Raw genomic sequence first — 25,065 nt, 5'->3', positions numbered from 1 at the left:
GACACTCAAAGTTAAGTATTTACTATGTTTTTTATTTTTTTATTCAATGATATTTTAACGCCTATTTTATTATTTACTGATTTTTGTTCAACTTTAAAAATAAAAAACACGTAATACTTTTTAATTTGACCAAATCAAAAGATGAGTATATACATAGTGGGTATTCAAGTATTATACCAATAATTTTTCTTAGAATTAAAATTTAAAAAAAAAAAAAAAAAAAAAACAAGGACCTTTTTCTAATTGGCCAAATTAAAAAATGCATAATAAAGTACTCACCGTAGTAAGTATTAACTAGCAATATTTGATTTGGAACTTTTCACTTTAACAAATGTCACTTATCATTTTTTCACTCACAAAACAAGACATTTAAGCACTCTCAAACAAAGGTTCCATCTTGTTTATAACATATTGTGGAAATTTAACCAAACTACCAGTCTCCCTTCATATAGAGATTCTTACTACGCTATAGATACATTTACTAAACAACTCTACAACAAGGACTGAGTGTCCCTTGGAACACTCAGACACCCTCAAAACGCAACTCCGATGCAATTGTACGAGAGGCACAAAGCTTCATTTTCACGAACCATACGTACGGAGGTGATCAAAGTCGACAATGAAAGTGCGTATTTCCATTGGGGCTAGTTCCACGACCAGTTTTGCAGGGTCGACAGGTCCACCCCTCACAACCTTGAACTCTTGGCCGGAACCTTCTACTTTCCATACTAACCTCCTCTTCTCCATCTCGGATCTTTCTTGATTGGCTGACAAACTCATCTCTGTTACTTTGCTGATCTGAAAAATAATAGAACCAAGTTAATCATTCACTAAAAAGAAAGAGCATTCAATTTCAGTACCGGGAATCAAGTGCTTATCCATTGCTTTTACCTTCTTTGTTGGGAACAACTTCTTTAGTTCCACATTCGCCAGTACAGAATAGTCTTTGTCTTCTCCAATCTTCAAATATATCAAACAGCCACAAAAATTATGAATTCGAATATCTAGCACTGAAGTGAAAACTTAGTGCGAACTAAAACCAAAAAGAGTAAAAGAGAAAGTGAGACCTCATATAGGTGAGCCAGCCGGAGGAGTACTTCACGATTTTCAAGTTCCTGCAATGTTCAGAAAAGCAACAAACCATATTACAATATTGAGTAGAGTGGAGTGGAGTACTGATATCAGAAATATGCCCATAATGCATCCCCTGAAATACCTGGAGTGTTATGACAGCAGTATTGTTTGGTAAAGCATAGGAAGGATCAATTCCAGAGAAAGTCGATGCATGAGTATTCACCCAATCATTTCCATCCTGCAAGAAGAAATTTCACCATTTGAGCATCGTGGCATAATAGCACTTGATCAACTTCAAGCACTTCCTCACCTGTTCTGTGAAGGCCAAAAGAAGCGGAGAATTTATCTCTTGTCCAAGCGTGCGACGCCACTTAGCACCTTCTCCAAGATTATCGATCCTCACATAAAACTTCCCTTGGATCTGCACAATTGCATTTCGCCAATATGATTTCTATATCATGTTATGCTGAAGAAAACCGTTGAATGGAGAATGGAGGAAGAGGTCTTTCTTTGAATGCCAGCTCTAAACTAATTGTCTTTAAAAAGATCCGTACGATTGAATGTCAAATTTTTCCCATCCCAAGCTGGTGGGGTAAAATAATAATTATATGCTATGATAAACATGCGTGGGGATGTAGCTCAAGAGGTATACTTACAGTTAAACCTTCACACTTCTCAGGGATGCAAGCTGTTTCATTCAGTACCTCACCAACACCTCGGGTATCATCATGAAGCAACCTCCTACAAAACAACAGAAGCATACTAGAGATAACAACAATGCAAGCAATCCTAATAATTTAGTAATATGCATTACGGTAGAATAACGAGCATTATATTTATTTCCTCAAATAGAAAGAAAGCAAAATCCATGGACACCTGTGGAGCATCAGCTCTATTTGACCATCTACTAAGCTAGTTCCTCCCACTGCACGATCAACCAAGACTGAAACTTCTGTACTGCCATCTTGAACGTAAATTCCAAGATTAATCTGAAAAAATGATTAAAGGAGAAAAAGTAAAAAAGATGAGGAGAATATCAGATTCAAGTCAAGCTCAAATGGGGTTAACATAAATGAGAGAGGGATGGCATGGAGTGGGTTGGCTCTTGCGTTAAAGGTTTATTCCTACCTAAATCAACATCTTTGGTTTATATAACCTGAAACAACACTTAATCACTTGAGCCAAGCTACATCGTGTATCATGGGATTGGATTGGATTGAAAATTGTATTACAATGTCAAGCTTAAAAGTTTAATTTAACAGGCCATAGGTAGCTTTTGGCTTAACTGAGGAAATAGAGAGCAAGAGATCCTCTAATAGTAATGCATACTCCAGTTGTATGGACTGCAATCATAATAGATCAAAGTTGAAGTGTGCCACAGAAGGAAGCATACAGGGTAATAGTTTCCAGCTATTGGTTGGTTCACTTGTAGGTCCCAATCTGTCCTGAAATCTCGAACCTGCCAGTCATTGAAGGGAATAAATTAAGTTAACCTGAAACACTATTTAATCCAAAACAAACTTAATGCATAATGCAGCTTCCAAGATATCACTAATGGGTTATCCATCCATGAAATTTAAACTTGGCAAAATAGACAGGTTAAGAATTATTGTGAGAACATCAAAATAGGATGTTCCCGTATTTGTCACAGTGATAAATAATGCAACTAAAACTTCCAAGACCTCAGTATATCAAACAATAAGATCTAAGCGGTAACAAGTATCAAAATACCCGTTTAATGAAGTCCCGGCCGTTAGAATCTGTGTAGAATGTCCTATTGGTCTTCACAGCTGTTGTAATTTGAGTTGTGATTTCCTTCCCAATCCCATCATCCACGGGTATAGGCCCAATCTAAAGTGATGACCATAACAGTTAAAAAGACAAGTTCTATAATAACCACAACATGAAAATTTGTTTATCTTTTAACTACATCAGTACACAACCATAAACTTACAGTGAACTCAATTTCAGCATGATCCTTTTCCTTGTACACCCTTGTAATCTGTTTGTGCGTGGCATTATGTTAATATAAGTACCAACTTGTTCTGCAATAGTTACTATCCAAAAAAATTTGAACAAGTGCACTTCCTCAGTAAAAACTCACTCACTCTCGTATTGTTTAAGTGTCGTGCATGCACCAAAAAGAAGAGTATTATAGGATCAAATAAAACCATTACACTAAAGTTCACCTATTCAAATGGAAAATTGCAAAACCTCAATTAATGTACATTGCATGACACCCAAAAGATTTTTGATCAAGGCACCTTGGTAAACTTTTTACAGAATTTCTCATGCAATTGAAAAAAAGAGGAAAATCTAGAGTAAGGGCCATAACATTTGTCTCTTAATTAATCGGAACTGCAAAAGTTAAGAAGGTCCGCTGATAAACATAGAGCATCAGCTACATTTTCTTTGCCAATTGAATCACCTGAGATACCCATGGATTGAGCTGTTGATGTACTTCGTCTAGAACTGGACCCCGCATGACAATTAGAGGAACCTGGAAAAAAAGGTTAAAATTTTGCTTAACCTCAGTCATTCAGTTCATCTAAATTGAAAAAACAAAAAAAATCAGGAGCAAAAGATCATTCTTCATCAACAAAAAGTTTGGTCAAGTGCTAACATATTTGACTACCTTCCATTCAGACTGTATAGGAACTGTGCTATTTGGTCGAAACACATATGCCCCAGACGCCTTCAGAAAGAATTAAAATCCCAAATGATAATCAATCACAAAAATATTTGAAGTACAATGAAAGCTACAAGATATTTTGTATGTTACCACCTGAGGATCTTTGTCAGTCCCGTCATTTCCACTATAATAACTATATGATTGTTCAGCAGATGATGTAACCTTCAATTAAAAATATATTACACAACAAATGTTAGCATTATTGATACATCAATCAGAAAGTCGCATTAAGTGAAAATTAAGATTCAAAGACATACATACGAATGGGGGAACATGAAAAGGAAAAGGAAATGAAACTATAAACTTATGCTTTTATGCAGTGTCAAAACTATGCAGTAAGCATGCTATTAGACTACAAAAGAGACACCAAGGGATAAAGAAAATGATATTAACTCAACATAAAAGTATGAGGAAAAAAAACATAAGCCTACCTGACTTCTGCTATTAACATAACGAGCAAGTTTTCCTTCATCTACAGAATAATGCAGCCTTAAACTTCCTTTCCCAACTTCTATGGTCTTATTCATACTTCTCTCTAACGAGTATACTTTGGAGACAGTTGAACCACGACCTTTATCTCAAAAGTAAAATAATATAAGATAACATGTTTTGCTAGTGTGACAGGGCAAGATAAATTTGTTCTGCTTTAGATGAACAATGCATTACAATGTAAGTGGCATTACTAACCTGTCTGTTTTGCAATTGAGACAGTGTAAGAACTGAAACCAATTGGTGGTACTGTCACTGAAAATGCTAGCCAATACTTGGGTGGTTCACCCGGAGTTTTACCCAAATATGCTCTAACATAGTAACTCCTTAACCTCAAAGAAGCGTTTGATAGGGGTAGAAGCTGAGCTTCAATTTCTGTTCCACTGGTATCCTGAACAGTAACCTTTTCATAGGAAATCTACAACAAATTTGTGTTGCAGTCAACCACATAAAAGTGACAATCAAATTTTAAGGTTATGTTAATTTCCAACAAGCACTGTAAAATTTAATCCATAAAAAAGACGGCTCTTTCAGATGATACAACATCTACATTTATCGGATTATTAAACAGAGTACAGGATGGTGACTGTCATCGTAAGTTGCTAGAAATGCACGTCATGGCTCTAAGAAAAGCAAAAGGATGATGGAAGATATGGACGATATAAGAAGACTTGATTAACATTAAAACTGTAAATAAGAGACAATGATGAGATATAATATCAATAAGCACATCGTTAAAGGTTAAGGGAAGAAAGAATAAGTAAAATTAGTACTCACGGGGATACGTATCACTTCTTCTCTCTTCCAACCAAGTGGATTGTAGACAACAACAACCTGGAAGGAGGATTCCGTATGATGTTAAAGTGGTATGAAAGGCCAGTTCTAAATCTTCAGTTTGACATAAGCATACAGCTTAAGAAGTTATAGTATGCTTACCAAATTTTTTCCATCAGACAAGACAGCTTCTGATGGAGGACAATAACTAATATTTAGGAGAGGACACTGCCAACAAATCAATAAGCTGGATTAAATAGATGCTCAACTCAGTTCTTGGAAAATAATGTACAAAAGAGATTTCATAAGTAAAGCTATGATCTTATAAAAAAAATAGTAACGTTATGACAATTGGGGAAGGGGTCATTTGAACTTGGTATCTCCTGTTCACAGGAGAGGTGTGGCTACCAACTGGTTTATGTCCTGGCCCTGTCAAATTTTCACCAAAATACCAAAAAAGAAAGGATATAATGGTTCAAATGCCTTTTTACCCCTTGTGGATAAGGATTTGCTAGCATAGTATGCATAAAAGATACACATGCACATACAAGTTTTAAATTAAACCACTGTACGTAGTTTGTCTACTCTTCCAGTGCACAAACTTTTCAAATTTCACTTTTTTTATAAAGAGTCAGTGCACACACTTTTCAACCTTCAGAGTATAAAAGAAATTTGTGCTAAGTTTAAAAATATATTGCCTGTTGAAAATTTGTGACAGTTTGCTCCTGTCCGGATCTTGATTCTGACTTGGAAAGGTAAGCAAGAGAGGAAGCAACCACCTTTTCAGCCTATATGAATATATGATTTACATATTAAATTAAAATAAATACCAACAACGATAAGAAAAAGTGTAATGGGAACATTGGAAGAGAAAGTGACTTTGACCTGTAAATAGCCTATTGACAGACGCATTGCATAATCAGCAGCAACATGCTGTCTTTCTGTACCACTAACTGCATCATGATGTTGAGCAATAGCCAAAGCATCAGCTAATGCATCAGTATTTTGCCCAGAATCAATTCTGCCTCTAAAGAATTCCAATTGCCTAGCTGCCTAATAGCAGAACAAGGAAAGCAATAATGGTTAGAAAACCTATAAGGACCAACCTACTTGAAACTAGAACCACATCACAAAAAGAGACGGGAGATCTTACCTGATAGTAACCACTCATACTTCTGACATAACCTTTAAGGGCTGGACGACTTGTAAAATAACCAGTCCAATATGCATTAGGTTTATCTGCATACCTGAAATTGGTACCTTTTAATACAAAGACAGAAATGTATGATACGTAGGATTAAAAGGAAAGATTTGTTAAACTCACGGGAAGAAATCATCAGTTTTTAGAGGCCATTGTTCATTTGTTGCATATTTTGCATCAGTGTAGATTGATGGGGTTGAATACAATGCATTGACACGCCCATCCTATTTTCCAAATGAAATCAAATTTTCAAATTATCATTTACAATCTCATAGTTTAAAGGCTGGGATGAAACAATATGAACTTCAAGTCTTCTTGGTACATTCATTGTCTAGACGCCGTACTATAAGTACCTGATTGACATAATGAATGAATTTGTCCATCTGCCTGAACCATGAATTTGCATATTGATAGCGGAAATCTGTCCCCATGTTCCACATAATATGGTTTGTTCTTGTCACATTAGCCTAAAGGGGAAAAAATTCTTTACTGAATGCAACTGATAATCAAGTAAGAGAAGCCAGAGGGAAAAAATTGTTTTAGGCCCTACCTGTGCTAAAGCAGCTGCAACAAAGTCGTTGACTCGCTTTTGAACATTGTAGTCAAACATGAGAACGTCATCCTTCAAACAAATTTCCCAAGTGAAAAAGGAGCTCGAGACTTGAGAAATAAAAAATGCATTGTATGAACCTTTTATGAGACGTACCTGAATAGGGGGTGACACATCATTTATTTCAAACACGAAACCATCAGGGGGATCATAATGTCTGGGGAAAATGCCTGTGAAAATCTGCAATTGAATTTTGCAACACAGAGAGCCAATGAATTCTAAATAACTGAAAGTACATTTTTATAAATGTGGTTTAGGAACAGATGAATAAAAGTGTGTTATCAAGTTGAATACAGTGGAAATTAAAGAAAGATGACCTGCGAAGATGAAGCAAGGGATCTAGAACCCTGCCATATAAATTCAAGAGTCTTATCCTGGAGTCGCTTAGCTCTATCTTGGTAATCTATTCGAGCGAAAAAGAGGGAATCGAATCCTAACTGCAATGAGCATTGATTTTCTAGTAAGTTCCAATTGCAATAAGCCAATATGCGATGATTGATGAAAGAACAAGTGGGTAGATTACATGTCATACCTCAGCACCAAGCAGGTAAGCTTGAACAGCAGAGTGGCCAAAAGGGTCAATCTGCCAGCCGACTCGAGGAACCTGACCAAATTCTTTCAGTATAAATTGATGGCCTAAAGTTGTCTGATCAATCAAGTCCATGTAATGCGGGGTGGCCTCGTCGTGCATACACATTCCTCCATTTCTTCAATACCCAAACCAAAAAATGCTTCTAAGAATTTAACAATTGAGTTTAAAAAAATGTGCAAAGAAAGAAACATTTACATGAACTCGAGCTGACCAGAGCTGACCAGCTCCTTGACTTTAGCCTTCAAGGCCGGGCTTTGCTGTCTCCACCATCTCTGAAAGAATGCAATCTCGACATAGATGAACTTCCGATTCTTCTCCTCCAGCAAGGCCGAAATTACAGAGTCGAGGACGTTCTGAACGCAAGCGCCGCGAATTGAGTTGTTGGCGCCTACGAAGTACTGGTCAACGGTCTTAAGCCACCCGACGTCGTCGTGAGAGTGGGGAACTAAATGAACATTGATTTTTCCGGGGACAATTCCGGCCGTCGTGTTATAAGCTATGTACTCCGATTTTGCTCCCGGTAACCCAGCCAATAAGACCGCCGTCGCCGCCGTGAACAGCAACAACGCCGTAGCGGTAGAAGCCATATACTGAAATTATTTTCTCAGAGATTGCCTGAAAGAGCATATCAATAAGCGATCGGTCTCTCTTGCTTCACCGGAAAGCGAGAACTTCTTCTCTTGTCTTGTACCGGAGGTCCCGCGCATGTCATTTTAATGATGATGATCATGAAAGTGATGGTATGGTTTTAATTATTTTTTAATTGCCAACGGATATACACGTAATTTTCTTTTCACTTATCCTATGACAAGTCCAGCCCATACTTAACCCACAGGCTATTGATGGCAATCTCCAATATAGTAGCCCAAAATTGGATTAGGCCCACTCAAATCGGGATGTGCCGTTGTAGTATGGTCGGTGCAATCCATAGGTTTCCCATTTAAACCCTAATCGAGATTTTCAGAATTCAGAATTCGAATTCCCAACCATGGAAGACACGTTTAGGGTTCGGGTAGGCAAAATCTTCGGCTCACTCGCCAGTTCGTCGCCGTCGCCATCGAGCGGTCCACCGTCGTCCCTGAGTTCGCTATGGTCCCTAACAGACGAGGAAATGGAGAGGAGGGAATGGAACAGAGACAAGGGCAGCCCTGAACCCGAAGCTGAACCCCTACCCTTCTACTCAAAATCAAAGCAAAAGTCAAAGAATGATTTCAGTGACGACGTGGAGGAGGACCTTCTAGACCTTGACGACGACGTGGAAGACAAAGAAGAAGACGAGGAGGAAGAGGCATCTGCTTCTTCTTCCAGTCAGCCTGCAACAAAGCCCAAGCCAGACGACTACAACGAAGAGGAGTGGGAAATTAAATCCTCAATCGGCTGGGACTGTACTCTCGACTTCGAGGTATTTATCATTCTATCTTGATTAGATTATCATGCCATCACTATGTAGTGTAATTCGATGTATGAGCAAATCCGAAATCAGTATCGTAATGTTGATTGATCCTAATTCCTGTGAACATTAAATAAGTGCTGAATCAAATTGTAATGATGATTGAGGGTTGGGACTGCCTGTATTAACCTAACCTGTATTTTTCTTGTGTATGCAGGATGAGGAAGATGGATATGACAAAGTGGCTGTTGGCAAGGAAACCGCTGGAGATCGCTTGTATATGAGGGATGTCAACGACTATGGTATCGACATAGACACTCAAGATGAGGTTCCTAGTTCCATCAAGGATTTCACTAGAGACCCACGTGCCAATCACCTGGCAGCTAAGATTAGGCTCCAACAAGATGCTGAAGCAACTCAAAAAATTGACTCCCTCAGGGTTTCTGGGAACCGCGCACCATCTGCCATAGCTGCTGAAAACATCTCTGAAGATGCACCCAACCCGAAGTCGATTCTGAAGAGGAAGAATGATAATCAGTTAGACTCGTCTAAAACACAAAAACGTGTCCGGTTTGACTCCAACTGCAAAAGTAATGAAGATGAAGAGGGTGAGGGAGCCAAAGATGTTACTGTAGAAACTCATTCAAATGAAAATCCTACAGTTCCGGATTATATACGAAATCCTTCAAGATATACGCATTATACGTTTGATTCATTAGCTGACGTAGATGAGGAGTCTAACAAGCAAGCCTCTATGGACTTCCTTAATCTGGTGAGGAAATCAAATTCTATGGAACCACAGGCTGAGGATGCTTCTGTTGATCTTTCAAAACCTGTCACATTTATACCGAGAAAGAAATCAAGTGATGCTGTAATGATGGAATACGATGGGGAGTCAGAGAGACCGGGAGGTGATCGTAGGGAATCTGTGGCTTGCAAAGTGATGCCACTTGCCATTGCAGCGGAGGATAATGAAGATGTTTGCGCAATGGAGGAAGATGAACCGGATACAGCAACGGATGGAAGAAGCAGTATACGGAGAACTGGACGCCAATACCGGACAAAAACCAGTTTGGAATTGGATGAGTGAATAATTTTTTTCACTGATAGACGGACGTGTGACATTTCGGAGTTAACTGCGATTTTCGTGTTCGTGTTATGTAATGATGTATTTCTCTAACAAATGGTTACTGGTTTGCAATTTAGCATCTCTTTCTTCTTCATAACCCCCTATGTGATTTGCGTGATAATTTCCGGAACGATAGAACCTAATTCCAAGTCCCTTGTTAAGGAAGGGTAAATAATATTCAAGCAAGAATTAAACTTTTCTAGACAAGGAAAATAAAGAGCAGTCCGGGGAGCAGCTTTTTCATGCCGGAAATAACCAATGCCTTCACACATTGCACAGAAATCTACTTGTCTGGACTCCCGAGGGAATCTAAGATCGACTTGGCCAAAACAAAAATAAATAAATAAATAAATCAACAAAAATAAATAAATAAATTAGGAAATCTGGATCGATGATATATCAGATGAGTAGAATGCATCGTTACCCCAGCCCATTCCCATATATATGCCCAAAAGAGCAGACAAGGGGAACGGGGGTGAATGCAAGGTTGCTAGTTTTTGACCGAAATATTGATATTTCAATTCAATTTTCTCTCTGGGCATGTGAGTTACAAAATGTGTCCATGGTTTGACATGTGCCTTTTCTGTGCATTTGAAGCACAATCTCCCAAAGCGTAGAGGTTAGATCAGCCGACGGAATTACAGAAGAATACAACAATAAACCCATAACCTGGAGTTGTTGCAAAGTCAAGAGTCTAAATAGCAGTTTCATCACCTAGAATAAGCGCTTCCTGCAACCTGCGGCACCACAATGGCAGAACATCTTTTTCACTTTCCCATCGGGACCCAAGACGCTATCAAGGGCATAGCCATAGTCATACGTGAGCTCCTGTCATAAATCCAACAATAATGTCAGCCACTCCAAAATTAAGTTTAAGATCCAAGCACTGGAACTCGCAGTTAAAGTCCACATAAAGAAGATTCCAAGCGCATCCAACAGAGAACAAATTCATATCAGGATCCTAAAATCAACAGAATTTAAAGCACCAAGACATTAACCTTGTTGGCTACAAAGTTCATAAACACACAACACATTACTCCTTTTAAAAATATTACCAGCATTTTTATCTCAGAACATTCACATTTTCAACCTCAAACAAACAAGATTGACTGATGATGAAAATGACCGAGAGAAAGAGAGAGAGAGAAAGAGGGACCTGCAAAGGAGGTATGTTGTCCGCAGCAAACAACATCACCCGAGCTAGTTTTAAGTCGTGGTGTGAGCTCAACACAGACTGGACAAACAGATTGGGCTCACAACTGTGATTTATAAATCTTGCTATGTTTCCAGTTGAACCTGCATCAATGCAGAACTCTGGCCCGCTATCAGAGCTCTGATCATCAGGTCTCTCCAGTGAATGAACGGCTGGTATGGATACAGCTTGTGATCGCCTCTGTCAAAAAGATAAATGAGACAAATATCTCTGGGGTGCCCCTCAGCAAGATCAAAATACATTAATTGACAAAGAAAGATGTCATATGAAATGGCAGAGTGTAATTGAGTTTAACAGAAAATATACAAACGGCTGTTTCCTCACACAGATCCACATGGTCATGAAGGTGACGTAGTTAGATAGAAAGCCACTTGTGGGCAGTGTTCATCCAAAAATAGTCTCATGTTCTGACAACTACAAGTTTACAAAATAGTCGTTCTCTGCCAACATTTCATTCTCAAGTTTGTTTCTACATACAAAAACTTTGTGATTAAATTCTTCCATACATTAAAGCCAAAATATAAACCATCATCAACAATTCTTAAAAATATATCAGAACAAGCATTACCTACCGAGATAATTAATTCATGCATGCAGAAACCAAGTAGGAGATTCAGTTCGCATGCACTAGGTTTTTAAAGCTATCAATTTATTTTGTACTGTTTCAGGGTTGAAAATCAACAAAGCAAAGTGTTCTTTGGCTGGAATAAACTCAGATTGTGAGAAATTAAAAAGGTTGGCAGATTCTTGGGGTTGTGAGGTGGGTAGTTGGCCAATAAAGTACTTGGGTCTCCCTCTTGGGGGTAGGCCAAGAGCACTTACGTTTTGGGATCCAGTGGTAGAAAAAATGGAAAAAAGACTTCAAAGTTGGAAGAAGGCCTTCTTATCCAGAGGAGGCAGATTAACTTTGATTCAATCTGTTTTGGGAAGCTTGCCAATCTACTACATGTCCTTGTTCAAAATTCCTTGCAGGGTGATTGGACGCCTAGAAAAACTAATGAAAGGATTTCTTTGGGAGGGGGTGGAGGAAGGAAAGAAAAACCACCTGGTGAAATGGGAGATAGTTATTAAAAGTAAGGAGGAAGGGGGTTTAGGTGTGGGGAATTTGAGGAATCAGAATGAAGCGTTATTGGCTAAGTGGTTGTGGAGATTCCCAAAGGAACCAAATTCTCTCTGGCACAAGGTGATAAGAAGCAAGTATGGGCTGCAGGATAATGGGTGGAATGCAAATCCTCCATTGCGGGGTTCAAGTCGAAGCCCCTGGAAAGATATTTCGTGTGGTCTCCAATCGTTTCTACAATGTTGCAAGTTTGAGGTGGGCAACGGGGAGAGGGTGAGGTGTTGGGAGGATGGTTGGTTGGAAGGGGGACCATTGAAAGAACAATTTCCTAGATTATTCTTGCTATCGAGAATGCACAACCAGAACATCGCAAGTTTTGTGGATCTTTCTATCAATTCTTTGAGCTGGAATTTTGATTTCAGGAGAAATTTGAACGAGGTGGAGATAGAAGAGGCGGCTAGATTATTACAGAAAGTGGAAAATGTTCGCTTGTCTCAATCGAGAGCGGATGATAGAAGGTGGAAACTGGAATTATCAGGATTGTTCACTTGCAAATCCTATCGCTCTTTCTTGAGCAACAATGGGATTGTGCAACATTTTCCACCCTCTTCTCAGATTTGGAAATCAAAAGTTCCTCCGAAGGTCAAAGTTCTTGTGTGGCTAGTGGCTATTGGGAAGCTCAACACTTGTGATCAAATTCAAAGGAGAAGTCCTTTTATTTGCTTCTCTCCCCATTGGTGCAGTTTGTGTAAAGCTAAGGAGGAGAGTGTTAACCACATTTTTCTTCATTGTTCTTACACGATTCAACTGTGGTGGAAATTGTTTCAGGAGGTTAGAGTTAGTGGGGTCATTCCAAAGGGTTGTTTCGAGCTTCTAAGCACCAATTTTGAGGCTCTAGGAATTGGGAGGAAAGCTAAAGCTTTGTGGGGTTGTCTAGTGTCGGCAGTTTTTTGGAACATTTGGTTGGAGCATAACAAAAAGAATTTTTGAGGATTATACAGGTGTGGGGGTAGCAGATCTATGGGGAAGAGTAAGATATTGGGCAGCCTTCTGGGCTTCAGTTTCGAATGATTTTAAGAATTACTCTCTTTCTCACATACTGTGGAATATGTTAGCAGTTGTAAAGTGATTTTGGTTGAGGTTTTCCTACTTGTAATCAGATCCTCTTGAGAGATTTTCTTGTTCTGTTCTTGGTGGATTTCTTATCCACTTCTGTGTATTTCACTTTTCTTTTTTAATAAACTGTTATAGTTTCTTCTCAAAAAAAAAAATAAATAAATAAAGATGTGATCTTTTATCGAACAGTACAGAAAGCCACAGAGAGACTTCAAACTGAAAATGACAAATGCATTTCATATTGGAAAGTTGAATACAGCTGCAGTGGAAATACCTCTCTTCCATCAAGCCCCTTCATCGTTTGCAAGCAATCCATGTCAAATATGTAATAGTTCTCTAAGGCACTATCTACATCTTCTGTCCTTCTAATTACTCCTATGTACTCGCAGACTGGTGCTCCAGAAGGTATAAAATCCCATGATCTAACAGCCCATCCTTTCATTGGTGTCCGGAAAACCTGCTAATGCCCAATATTTAGAACCTTCATTTTAAACAAGCAACACTTTGACAATACCTAAGCAGTGATATTTGTGTAATCATGTGTTTAAGTTCCATATAACCAAACAAAGTGGCAGCGATAACACCACCTCAAAACGATACTTCAGCCCTCTCTGAGAAGTACGATTGATGCAAGAAAGTCCACAACCACATTTTGGACCACATTCAAACACTACATCCTTCGCCTCAATTAATCTGGAAGATAAAACATAAGCAAAAGTAGCCTCAAATAAGAACATAAAGCAATAACATCAGCCAAAACTATTAGGCATCTAATATCAAAATTTCATGTAGATACATTGATACAGTATCATGTTTAATGTATTGCTCACCTGCCACCATCACGCTGCACATATGGGAAATCATCACCATTAAGCATGGTGCATGCACAAGTCTTGGGGTCTGTGCAAGAACCTTTGCAATTGCATCCAGTGGCATCTGTGGGAAGCTTCACATTTTGCGAAACTTGGATAGACTTACAATACGTGAAACCTGAAATTTAAGAATTTGACACCAGATTATTGTACTTGCCTTAGTATAGAATAGAAAATCATTCAAGTGACTGTTTGAACAAATTAGAGGAGACCACATGTCCATGAAAAAGTTCAACCGCCACATCTAGGAATTGGACACAATCATGCATGTAGTGTGAAATAGATGATTAATGAGATGTTAAAATTTGAGATTGACAACTCAATGATAATTAGGGAAAAATCATTTTATTCAGATGCACATGTGCATCCAAGACGGGGAAAATTTCTATAATTTGATAATTTGACTTGCCTGTGGGTGCAACAGGTGGATCATCAACCAAATTGGTAGCTGGAATGGGAACATCCTCTTGGCCCCCACTGATGTCCTCACACACCAATCTTAGTAATAAAACAAAAGAATGTAATTACAATTACAATTTGAAACGAGTTTTAAAATATGTTAACGTTTTAACTGTGTTCCACCAAATACCCGCGTATTTCTGCAACAGATTGCGGTACACGTCCATTGATAAATTGAACCTGTTAAACGATTGAGTATGTTAAAGAAAATAATAACTCAAATACATAGTTGCTCACTGATTCACCATGCTAGACATGTCAAAAAAAAAAAAAAATGAGACAAGACATTCTGAAATTCTGAGTCTACAAACAGGAATAACCCACTGAGATATATTACCATACCCAGAGATAATAATGCAATCTAGTTCAACTGTGAGCACAGGCACAGTAACAAAATTGAGCAAAAAAATTGAAATAGAAAAGCAGGGCCAAAACATTGGTTAAAGTTAAACAGAGGAATTAAAAATAACAGCAGTAGCATAACAAAATACATTAAGGACTAAAGCATGCTTGCTAGGAAAAAACAAAGTGAGAAAATTTCCGATATTAAAATAGAATTGTCCTCAAATGATGTGACACCAGAGCAGACTAAGAAAAAAGAGGACTCTGGTGCACCCTATTATGAATATTTATAGTACCAAATAAGACTCAAGTAAACTCTAATAGTCTCTCCTGTATTATGAATATCAAGATAGATATTTATTTCCTGAATGTACACTAATCCCATCGTAATAACTTAGAAATGGTAGCACATAAAAAAATTACAGATTAGGTGACGAAACAAAATAATTCCTCCTTTTGCTAACTAATAACAGAAGAATTTCTACACATAGTTTGGAAAAAAAATTGCCTCAAATAAGGCTTTTCTTGTCAGTAATGGAGAAAAGGATGCAAAAAAAGTACTACTGAAAAAATATATAACCTGGTTAGTGGTCAACACTGGCTGCCCTTCAATACGCCTAAGACGATACTTAAAAACAGTAAATCCAGAAAGACCCTTCTCTGCCCAATACTGAACAACCTGTAAAATGAAAGTTAAAGTTAGTCAGAAGCAAAAAGGTCGATCTACCATTTCTTTATTTGCAACTACATGACTAATTGTTTCATTGTTAACATCAGCAGAAAGTTCAACAAACAAGTAGTGCTTGATAATTAAAGTGATAGTTATGGTTTTAGTGAGATATAGAGAAAACAAATAGTAAAAATAGTAAACAACATGCTTCAGAGAATTTTACCTTGTACAAACCATCGTAAGTGTAAACTTTGCCAACATAACTACTTTTACAATCATGGCCACGAACTACTCTAACAGGTACACATTGGTCCACACAATTCTGCAATTTGTGAGAACATATAAAATTTTTAGATTGTTTGTGATTATCGATTGGAACCTATAGACCAAAGGTTCAGATAATTGGATATCCTCATGTCTGCCGTTAAAAACCAAATCGTTACTTGTGGTCCTTGTTAGAGAATAACTCATACATTTAAACAGAGAACTTATAACTATCAGTTTAATTTATAGATTAACAAGAAACCAACACAGGTTAACTACTCTGATATAGCCAACTCACATTGTAAACACACAGGACGAACAATAAAAAGAACCATTGAATGTATAAACAACTACCATTCCAAGTGGAAAAGGAGAACAAAATTGTAAAACAAAAGGTAGAAGACTCTAAATGCACACCTTGAGCGCTAAATTACCACGTTCTAGAACTTGGTCTCGAATTTGACGCTTATCACCTGTCAAATTATGACCACCTTGGCCAGTATACACAACATCCTCAGCATTATCCAAATCATCTTCATACATGCCAGATATAACAATGGCCACTGCGAGTGGGAATGTGTAGTTACTGTACTCCTGCATTAACAACAAGGGGAAAATCTGAAGTTGCTTCTTATTTATCAACTTAGACTAGAACATCATACGAACAAAAGAAAAGAGGACCAACATCAACAGTTTTGGATGTTTGTATATTACATACTAATCACAGTAGAGGCAACCCCCTCCCCACCCAACAATATGTTAAATTGTTAATAATGAAATAAATATACAAGTTATATTAAAAAAAATTGTAGGTTCGTTCTCAAGTTTTCAAGTCCACAGAGGAAAAAGTATGCATTACCCCTTTGCCGTAGTTTTGCCCCATATAGTCAATCCCATTCAGCCAGTGGCTATGAAAACCAACAGCAACCATTTCAGCCCGAGAATAGAACTGATGCCCAACATCAATACCTGCCAGGAAGGGAAACTTTAGCACCCACAAATAAAAATCTTCGAAAAAAAAGAGTACATATTTCAAAAGCAACTGTTTTCAATTATCAATCTCATAAACATATCATAATCAAACCAAAATGTATTTCAGTCAACAAAACCAATAAAAGCACATGGCATAAAGGCACAATCAACCAAAGTGAGAATCGCAAACCTGGAATGCTTCCGATTCTTTTAGTGGCATTCAAAATTTCTTTTCTCTCCATCATCTGCTAGACATTATAATTTAAAGGCAAGAAAAAAACAGGGGCAGATTACATCAGACCTTATAATCATGAATGTGACCATCATATTCCCAACAGGAACATCATTATTTTACTCACTAACACGAATTTTATTATTAAAGAAAGGTACAAGAAAGACAAACATGTCCATCAAAATCAGGATAAGCTAATTGCATTAAAATAAAAAAATTTCCCCAATCAACAAGAATGACACTAAAAGGAACATCATTGAGTCTTATTACAAAACAACATTGAGTCTTTTTACAAAACAAAGTTATCATATTGATATCAAGTAGGAAACTCATAAAACAAGAGTCGTGTCACAACGATTAACACCAGCACCAATGTTCCATTGATTTTCATGTTTCTTCAGAATTCCTAAGAATAGTACATCAGAATCACTTTACAAAACAGAAATGTCTGCACAGCACTTGCACCTAAGATCATTTGAATTCAGAATATATGACATTGTGAAAACACAAAGAATATGTCTATCATGAGAAGACAGTGATGAGGCAAGAATCATTTGGACTTGCCTTGGATACTGCCTTCAAATCAGGTCGTTTCGACGCCTTTGCCTCTGGCGGGGAAGCCTCTTTCTGCAGAAATTTGTTCATTTAGGGAAACATATTAAAGACCAAAATGCTCAGTCTCGAGACCACATGCATGTTAAGCAAAAGAGTAAGTAAAATAAACCGACCTTAGATTTTTTCGAAGATTTCGAGCCCTTTTTTGCGGATTTGGAGGCCTTCTTATCAGCCTCCACTTTCCTGCACCTCATTTCTTCTTCCTATGAATCAAATTTCTAAAAGTTGACCGTACTTCTTACCCAAACATTTTCAACATTTAAACATGCAAATAGGGTAAAATCTGAGCTCAATCCTTACGAGGACAAACCTGTACGAAATAAAGGTAATGCTTGTTGAACAGCCTCAGGGTCTCTTTGACCTTAGCATGGTCGCTCTTCTCAACCGAAGAATCAGTGGGTTTGCTGGCTCCGCCTTCTAAACCACCGTTAGAGCCGGCGTCCCCAGCCTCGTTTTTAGCAATGGAGCTTTTTCCACCGTCGACATTGGCTCGTTTGCAGAGGCTACCTCCGTCTCCCCTTCCGTCTTGCTCCCCTCCGTCTCTGTGCTCATCAAGTAATGCAACTCTTTTGCGGATCAGGAGTTGCTTCTGGGGTTTCTCTTTGCCCTTAAGGCGAGAACTAGTTCTCCTTCGCCGCGGCGAAGAAATCTCGTTTTTGGAATGTGGGTCTGCAGCGTCAGCGCCTCCTTCAGCATCGGCGGAGATCTGAACCAGAGATTTCACCACCATTTTTCACTCACTCGAAGGTATCTGCAGAAGCGAGAGAGTGATTTTGGGAAAAACTTGAGATTCTAGGGTTTATCAGGAGGCGTCAAGTCACACATGAAAATTAGAGCTCTGGTTTAGGGAGCTGAGAGAGAGGGAGAAAGTGTGTGTGTGGGGAAGCGTGGGCGCGTATTCGTGGGTTTGCTGGCGTCACTGTTGACTGTCGTGTACTGGTTTCGGAAGAGTACGGACAGGCCTTGATTCCCGCCCTCGCCCCTTCATCACCATTCCTCCCTCCCTCCCCTTCACTTAGGCTTGAGGCTTGAACGCTCCTCAGATTTGGCCTCTTCCCGAGGAAGGAAGGGTATTCTTGTCAAATCGAAACTAGAGTTTCCATAATTAGATACATTTTCCCTTGTAAATTGGTGTATTGTCAGATTTTAGACATTTATGGATATTTTTCCTTACTTGTAAAATTCTTTTTCTGATATTTTTCTAAGATAATTAAATTGTAACATAAAGTTTTAAATATGTTTATGGATATTCTTGGTCCTCAAAAAAAAAAAAAAAATAGATACAATACTCTTTGACAGTAAGTGCACGGTATTGTTAGATAGGTAATTAAGATAAAATACATTATCAATTTAGATAAGTAATTTTTTAAGATCAAATTCATTTGCAGTGTGATATGTGTAGCCAATTAACTTTTGAAAAGGAAAATGTCGGAACACCTCATTTTGTATATTACATTTTTACTTTTGTCAAACAATAAATTTTTATTAAATTAAATGTTAGATTAATCGCTAGCAGAATTTAAACTAACGCCGTCATGTAAGGAATGGTCACTTGCTTTTGTAAATCACATTTAAATCATCTTTCTAATTGAGGTAAAACATACTCATGTTATGATTCATATATCTATCAGAGAGATCATTTATATATAATCTATAAAACATGGTCTCCTTAACGTCATCCATTTGAAAAAGGAAAAAAATAACAGAGCAAATGTGAAAATAAAAATATTTTTGGGTTCATTTATATGTGTTTTTAAAATGACTAAAAGCGATGCTTTTAGATAAAATATTTTTTGGTTCTAAAAGCATTTAAGTGTTTTCTACAAAAAACACATGTTATGTGATTCTTTCGGGAAGCACTTTAAGTGAATTTTCCAGGCTTTATTAGCATTTTTACTAATGATTGTTTTCAAAAATATGGTGAAAAACGTTTTTAATCATTTTAAAAGCACATCTAAACAAACTTTTTATCTCTTTGTTTTTCAAAGAAACAAAGTAAGGATACCTCGTTATATGTGCTCAAATTTATATTTAAAAATAATAAAAAATAAAATCATTTTTAAAGTGCTCATAGATTCTTTTGTGCTTCAACAAAGCTGTCCAATGTTGTTCAAAAATAAAAAAAACAAACAAAGTTGTCACATAAGCTTTCAAATTTAGAAAATGTCGTAAACTCTCTAAATTAAAATGTTCTTTATATTATACTAACGTGTTGTTGTCTAACATTTTCCCAAAAATGAAATATTGAAAAAGGTTCACATGATGGAAAGTAATATAAAATGGAGTATGCAGAAGCAAATTTGTGAATCAACAAATTTTAGTTTTCAAACTGCTATTCGGGTCAACAAAATTGTATTTAAAGAGTCACATTTAGATAAATTGTTAAATATGCTCTTAAGGTATGTTTACTTAGGATACCTTCATTTTCATACACAAACTCATCGAGACCTATCCACTTTTTATTCATTTGAATGTTAGTGAACACATGATACTTGTTACTTTCCACTTCATTCATGGTAGTAAACATTAGTGAATACACATGTAAATCATTCAACGAGAAGGTAACTACCATTCAGTAATACTTTTTGCATATCCTTTAATTTAATAATTTATTAAACTATTATCAAACAATCAATAGTGTAAGACAGTGAATCAAATTTGGACATCTGATGCAAAGGTAAGCGCTATTATTGAACTACAAGCCGCATACCTAATTTAAGTGTTTTTTTTTTATTGGTACTATTTGGTGTTTGAACGTGAGATTTTGCATTCACATCAAGTGGTCTAAACCCTCACTCTTTGATATAAAGATATCGTTGTATTGAAAGATTTGAAATTTTGCTTTGAGTTGTTTTTAATCTTATATGTAGAAACTCAAACTTACCAAAATGAAAGGCCTTATCGAGTGGCATTTGGTTTATAATAAAACTACTTGGACACAGTGAAGTGGTACATTTGTTTGACGACTCTTTAATAAATGCGGGCTCTACTATCATGTGAGGCCACTTGTATTGAAAAGTGTGTCGATTTTTGTGCAAAAATATCATGGTTACCACATTTATATTACTTTTTTACTGGAGATGGAGCCCACCAATGTTGGTGGGCCTTACTTATATCAGACAGATAGTACATATGACAATTTTGATAGATGTCTTCTTAAAATAAGATAAATAAATTCTAGTACCTGCTTGCCTCTTCGTTCATGGATTTGGGCCATTTGCGAGGGAATAGGCCCAAAACACCAACACGTCCATTATCCATTTCGTTTGTAGGGAGCCGGCAGTTTGCTTGGCTAGGCTATTGGTCAGTCTATCACGTTCACATATAATTCACTCTGTATTGTAGGAGTTGGACCTCCACACTCCACAGGACCACAGACAGGAAGAGCCTGGCCTCTCTCTGCTAGTAAACAGAAAAACTAAATCCTTATCTCTCTCCACCTGTCTCTACTCTTTTTTCTTGAGGGATGGAGGGAGCAAGCGAGCGAGCAATGGCAGCGAAAGTGCTATCATCCCCTCTGCACCCACATTCAAATCCTCTTAGTTCTCGTTCTCTGAATATACTCCACGTAACCCATGACCAGCAGAGGCAGCTGCAGCCATGGCGGCTGAGCCAGCGTTCATTAGGAACCAACAAGAAGAGAGAGGTGGTGATGAGCTCCCTCCACGAGTCTCTTGTTAGTACGTCGTCGTATCTGGTACCACTCTTACTGGAACCACCGCAGCAACTAAACGCATCCAGCAGCAGCTCCCTCATGTTTGTGGTTGGAGCTGCAGAAGGCGCCGTGGGTTATTCGTTGGCCAGTTACTACACATCCCTGGGTCTCTTCGTCATCTCTGTTCCTGGCCTTTGGTCCCTCATCAAACGTTCTGTTAAATCCAAGGTCAAATTTCACTTGTTACATGTATAGATTAATTATGCCCTCCTCTTCGATTTCCCTTATAGTTGTTAATATGTACGTATATGTGGAATTTCAGGTAGTTCAAAAGACGTTTATAGGTGAAGAGAAGAAGGCACCAAGCCAAGTCGCTGGGGAAATCTTATCCTTTTTCACTCGCAACAATTTTGTGGTCACTGATAGAGGGGAGACCATTACGTAAGCCCCACCTCCACCTTATCTACATTCAACTTACTCAATTTGAAAGTCGACGTCCATTTCTTCGTTCAACATAAATTGAATTAGTGACGAGGTCACGAACCATGCTTGCTATCCATGAACTATAATATGTTATCTTTTTCTTTTTGAAATCTCCATATGTGATGTGTGTTTGTTTGCACTACGGTTTTTATTGTTTGCCTGCCATTGGCAGGAAGTTTTTTCAAACATCTATGTAGTCGTAGATACGTTCAAATACTTATGTCTTGTCTTTGAATGGTATGAAGGTTTGAAGGCATGATGGTTCCAAGTCGAGGCCAAGCGGCATTGCTTATTTTTTGCACCTGCATCAGCCTCGCAAGTGTAGCTCTTGTTCTTACCATAACTGTTCCTGATTTCGGCAATAACTGGTTTTTGCTCACCGCCTTGAGTCCATTGGCGTAAGCACTGCCTGCAACCTCACTCTTCAATTCCATTTCACTTCTCCGTGTCAAATTGCACGTGTGCTCCAAAACCAAAAAAGGTACTGATGTTTTCATAATGGAACACAGGGGCGCATATTACTGGAAGCGAGCATCGCGAAAGGAGCAGATCAAGGTCAAAATGATGGTCATAGACGACGGTGCGCAGTCAGAGATCATCGTTCAAGGGGATGATCAGCAGGTAGAGCAAATGAGAAAGGAGCTTCAACTGAGTGAGAAAGGAATGGTGTATGTTAAGGGCATATTCGGGAGATAAAGAAATACCTCTATATCTGTAGTCAAATTCAATGTTTTGCTCAGAGTACTAGGAAATGAAGCCGTTCTTGTATTAGATCCTTGAAAGATTTTGAGATATGTATGCACAATCATTCAATTTGACCTATTCATACTACTTCCGTAGTACCGTAGTAGCCCCCGTATCCCTTGATACTTTGCAATCCCTCATCCATACACAGCATCTAATGATCGAGGCAGAGAGCACCATAACGCAATTTGGTAACAATAATAATAAGCCGCAACAGATAAGTAAAGTTTTCTTGATGCATAAATGACCAAATAAATAACAGAATCCTCAGTTGAGCAAAGTTTGGCGCTTTTGGTAGGGTTGATGCTCAGCAAAGCCAAGGCAACTTATTGACAATCCATAGCAACACCACCCAGCGAGAGTTACATAATATGAAAACCCTATTTCTAAACACCACCAAGGGGGAAAGAGAGTAAAAGCAAAAGTGTTTGTAACAAATCTTCGACATTATCTGATTAACTTATGAAAAAGAACTCATCCAGAAACGACAGTTTTCAACCAATCAGTAACTTGTTCTCCTCCAAGAAGGAATAGGTGGGTACCTCCAAATTGTATGGTGCTGGTCCCTTGCGGATCCTTCCCGAAATATCATAGTGGGAACCATGGCATGGACAAAACCATCCACCAAAGTCACCAGCATTCGGCAAGGGAATGCAACCCAGATGCGTGCAGACTCCCACAACAATGAGCCATTCAGGGTTTTTAACCCTCTCAGCATCTTGCTGCGGATCACGGAGAGAATTAACATCTACACTATTTGCCAGCTTGATATCATCGTCAGTTCGGCGTCTGATGAAGACTGGCTTTCCACGCCACTTAACAGTCACAGTTGAACCTGGCTCAATGCTCGAGAGATCAACCTCGAGCGAGGCCATGGCAAGAACATCCTTACTGGCTGACATGCTTAGCACAAACTTAAGGATAAGCAGACGAATCAGAGAAGCATAGACAAACCTACCACCTGTGAGGACAAAGTAGGCAAATGCACGCTTGCTGGGGTCACCTGGAGGGTAACGCTCATGGTTGTACTCGTCATAAACTATCTTTGAACTAGGATTCTTGACAGCTGCCACAGTTGGCGGAACGTCTGGAACTAGATTGTTGTCCCCAGAAGGGGTCAGTGAACCAGACGCAAAACCTGAAGAAATGGATCAATTAGAGCAAGAGAAATATAAGAATAAAAGCCATTGATTGACACAACACTTGAATAATTACTCAAAGCTGTGAACTTTGGAACTGCTATTAAAGACGTCGAATAGCCAATTACATTCAGACTGAAACTTGATGCTTCATGACCTTTTTCCTTGGTCTTTTCTTTTCTTCTTCTATAAGTAATTTTAACAGAAATATACAGAATTATTATTGTAGCGAATTAAATTCAGCATCAATGGCAGCTAAATATAAGACTAAACTAATTGCACATCCCCAAAATGCATAGTATCAAACAATTCCCAAAAAAATAGCGATTAAATTCTGATGAAATACCCTAAATAACAGATTCCTGCGGAAGAATTTGGGGAAAATACCCTAAATAAGCAGTAGCCACGAAAGAGGAAGAGAAATGAGGGGAACCCTAACCTCTGGACGGAAGATACAAGTCAGGGGTGAAATAGGCGGATCTGAGCTCATCGGAGAAGTCACGGCCGTCGATGAGATTTCGGGACAGGATAGAGGAGGAGGCGGTGGCGGCCTGGTTGGACCTCCATGGCGACGCGGACACAGAAGAAAGCCTCCTCGCCGCAACCCTCAACATTTTTTTCCCTTTTTATTTTTCTTCTTTTTGTAATTATTGTTCTGGTTTTCAGGTTTACGACTGTTGCGCTGCGAAATGGTATTTGGGCTTCGCCGCTGTACAAATGCTGCCTGTGGAGAGAGAGAGAGAGAGAGAGAGAGAATAAAAACGGGCAAACCCAATTTTCTCTTGCGATGACAAATTGGAATTTTGGAACAAACCCAATAGGGAAACGACCGTGTTGTCGATATATTTAGCGGGCGGCCCTGATTTTGGCACGTCATATCCCATTCGATTCACTTTTCTATTTTGCTAAATTTTAGTTTTGCGATTTAACCTATGTAAAAGGACAAATAACTTCATTTGGTCAACGTCATCAAACAAATTAACAAGCACGAGTGACAAATGTAAAAGTAATCTAAAACACATCGCATATGCTCAAAGAGTGCTAACTTCTATTTTTGCTAAAAAATTAACAAATTTAAGTCTATTGTAAACATTGATGGCTGACCACTAAATGATGTAATGGATGACTATATCAACCATTTTAGAACACTATAGCTTAGCTGGCAGCAAGGCAGCAAACACTTTCATCTGTGCCTATAAAAAGGAATGTTGAGGATGAGAGCAAATACATAGAAGCCACAAGGCTCACGGAAGAGGAAGAGAGAGAAGAGAGGAAGAG

The 25,065-nt window shown here is 38.2% G+C and overlaps 5 protein-coding genes across 8 annotated transcripts; 2 read left to right on the top strand and 3 right to left on the bottom strand.

Moving 5' to 3' along the window:
- Positions 1-284: 284 nt before the first annotated feature.
- LOC137740951 (alpha-mannosidase At3g26720) lies at positions 285-8,187 on the bottom strand. Of its 4 annotated transcripts, none has more exons than XM_068480756.2 (27): positions 7,628-8,187; positions 7,373-7,547; positions 7,158-7,277; positions 6,937-7,020; positions 6,781-6,852; positions 6,584-6,697; positions 6,354-6,454; positions 6,183-6,276; positions 5,915-6,082; positions 5,728-5,817; positions 5,192-5,257; positions 5,033-5,089; positions 4,454-4,673; positions 4,198-4,337; positions 3,860-3,928; positions 3,710-3,769; positions 3,503-3,574; positions 3,029-3,076; positions 2,806-2,925; positions 2,468-2,533; positions 1,951-2,063; positions 1,731-1,815; positions 1,385-1,495; positions 1,217-1,312; positions 1,068-1,115; positions 892-960; positions 285-798 (listed from the first exon to the last, which is right to left on the bottom strand). In XM_068480756.2, the coding sequence occupies exons 1-27, from the start codon at positions 8,017-8,019 to the stop codon at positions 583-585; spliced, it is 3,066 nt and encodes a 1,021-aa protein (XP_068336857.2). In that variant the 5' UTR covers positions 8,020-8,187; the 3' UTR covers positions 285-582. The 4 variants fall into 4 exon arrangements, with proteins under 4 accessions (XP_068336857.2, XP_088556792.1, XP_088556795.1 ...); XM_088700666.1 differs by having other exon boundaries at positions 3,698-3,769; positions 4,198-4,343; positions 7,628-8,158; XM_088700669.1 differs by having other exon boundaries at positions 4,198-4,343; positions 7,628-8,158.
- Positions 8,188-8,375: 188 nt separating this feature from the next.
- On the top strand, positions 8,376-10,023 carry LOC137740953 (uncharacterized). Its single transcript, XM_068480758.2, has 2 exons — positions 8,376-8,834; positions 9,040-10,023. Exons 1-2 carry the CDS (start codon positions 8,421-8,423, stop codon positions 9,910-9,912), a joined length of 1,287 nt encoding a protein of 428 aa, XP_068336859.2. The 5' UTR covers positions 8,376-8,420; the 3' UTR covers positions 9,913-10,023.
- Positions 10,024-10,325: 302 nt separating this feature from the next.
- LOC137740952 (histone-lysine N-methyltransferase, H3 lysine-9 specific SUVH4) lies at positions 10,326-18,877 on the bottom strand. The gene is made up of 15 exons (XM_068480757.2): positions 18,077-18,877; positions 17,880-17,969; positions 17,716-17,778; positions 17,110-17,164; positions 16,807-16,916; positions 16,365-16,541; positions 15,907-16,005; positions 15,594-15,692; positions 14,802-14,851; positions 14,622-14,710; positions 14,171-14,330; positions 13,928-14,033; positions 13,615-13,797; positions 11,108-11,344; positions 10,326-10,779 (listed from the first exon to the last, which is right to left on the bottom strand). The coding sequence occupies exons 1-15, from the start codon at positions 18,494-18,496 to the stop codon at positions 10,666-10,668; spliced, it is 2,052 nt and encodes a 683-aa protein (XP_068336858.2). The 5' UTR covers positions 18,497-18,877; the 3' UTR covers positions 10,326-10,665.
- Positions 18,878-21,086: 2,209 nt separating this feature from the next.
- LOC137739116 (protein COFACTOR ASSEMBLY OF COMPLEX C SUBUNIT B CCB1, chloroplastic) lies at positions 21,087-22,735 on the top strand. The gene is made up of 4 exons (XM_068478609.2): positions 21,087-21,649; positions 21,744-21,862; positions 22,150-22,302; positions 22,414-22,735. The coding sequence occupies exons 1-4, from the start codon at positions 21,233-21,235 to the stop codon at positions 22,598-22,600; spliced, it is 876 nt and encodes a 291-aa protein (XP_068334710.2). The 5' UTR covers positions 21,087-21,232; the 3' UTR covers positions 22,601-22,735.
- Positions 22,736-22,866: 131 nt separating this feature from the next.
- LOC137739117 (cytochrome b-c1 complex subunit Rieske-4, mitochondrial) lies at positions 22,867-24,603 on the bottom strand. Its single transcript, XM_068478611.2, has 2 exons — positions 24,227-24,603; positions 22,867-23,786 (listed from the first exon to the last, which is right to left on the bottom strand). The coding sequence occupies exons 1-2, from the start codon at positions 24,399-24,401 to the stop codon at positions 23,143-23,145; spliced, it is 819 nt and encodes a 272-aa protein (XP_068334712.2). The 5' UTR covers positions 24,402-24,603; the 3' UTR covers positions 22,867-23,142.
- Between the last annotated feature and the right edge of the window lie 462 nt (positions 24,604-25,065).

The sequence above is a fragment of the Pyrus communis genome, chromosome 9 (assembly GCF_041283825.1).
Source record: "Pyrus communis isolate YQ-2024b chromosome 9, ASM4128382v1, whole genome shotgun sequence".
Classification (NCBI taxonomy): Eukaryota; Viridiplantae; Streptophyta; class Magnoliopsida; order Rosales; family Rosaceae; genus Pyrus; species Pyrus communis.
Note: the sequence above shows the minus strand (reverse complement) of the source record. Positions and strands in the feature narration are given on the sequence as shown.

What these genes read in the sequence shown, in the direction of transcription:
- LOC137740953 (XM_068480758.2), top strand. Translation starts at nt 8,421, where the DNA reads ATGGAAGACACGTTTAGGGTTCGGGTAGGCAAAATCTTCGGCTCACTC. An exon ending in ACTGTACTCTCGACTTCGAG is followed by an intron (nt 8,835 to 9,039) that starts GTATTTATCATT and finishes TTGTGTATGCAG; the next exon opens with GATGAGGAAGATGGATATGA.
- LOC137739116 (XM_068478609.2), top strand. Translation starts at nt 21,233, where the DNA reads ATGGAGGGAGCAAGCGAGCGAGCAATGGCAGCGAAAGTGCTATCATCC. An exon ending in AACGTTCTGTTAAATCCAAG is followed by an intron (nt 21,650 to 21,743) that starts GTCAAATTTCAC and finishes GTGGAATTTCAG; the next exon opens with GTAGTTCAAAAGACGTTTAT. An exon ending in GATAGAGGGGAGACCATTAC is followed by an intron (nt 21,863 to 22,149) that starts GTAAGCCCCACC and finishes AATGGTATGAAG; the next exon opens with GTTTGAAGGCATGATGGTTC.
- LOC137740951 (XM_088700666.1), bottom strand. Translation starts at nt 8,019, where the DNA reads ATGGCTTCTACCGCTACGGCGTTGTTGCTGTTCACGGCGGCGACGGCG. An exon ending in TGTCTGATGGAAAAAATTTG is followed by an intron (nt 5,090 to 5,191) that starts GTAAGCATACTA and finishes TCCTCCTTCCAG; the next exon opens with GTTGTTGTTGTCTACAATCC. An exon ending in AGAAGTGTGAAGGTTTAACT is followed by an intron (nt 1,496 to 1,730) that starts GTAAGTATACCT and finishes GCAATTGTGCAG; the next exon opens with ATCCAAGGGAAGTTTTATGT.
- LOC137739117 (XM_068478611.2), bottom strand. Translation starts at nt 24,401, where the DNA reads ATGTTGAGGGTTGCGGCGAGGAGGCTTTCTTCTGTGTCCGCGTCGCCA. An exon ending in CTTGTATCTTCCGTCCAGAG is followed by an intron (nt 23,787 to 24,226) that starts GTTAGGGTTCCC and finishes CCATTTCTTCAG; the next exon opens with GTTTTGCGTCTGGTTCACTG.
- LOC137740952 (XM_068480757.2), bottom strand. Translation starts at nt 18,496, where the DNA reads ATGGTGGTGAAATCTCTGGTTCAGATCTCCGCCGATGCTGAAGGAGGC. An exon ending in ATTTGAAGGCAGTATCCAAG is followed by an intron (nt 17,165 to 17,715) that starts GCAAGTCCAAAT and finishes AATGTCTAGCAG; the next exon opens with ATGATGGAGAGAAAAGAAAT. An exon ending in CAGTGTTGACCACTAACCAG is followed by an intron (nt 14,852 to 15,593) that starts GTTATATATTTT and finishes ATCGTTTAACAG; the next exon opens with GTTCAATTTATCAATGGACG.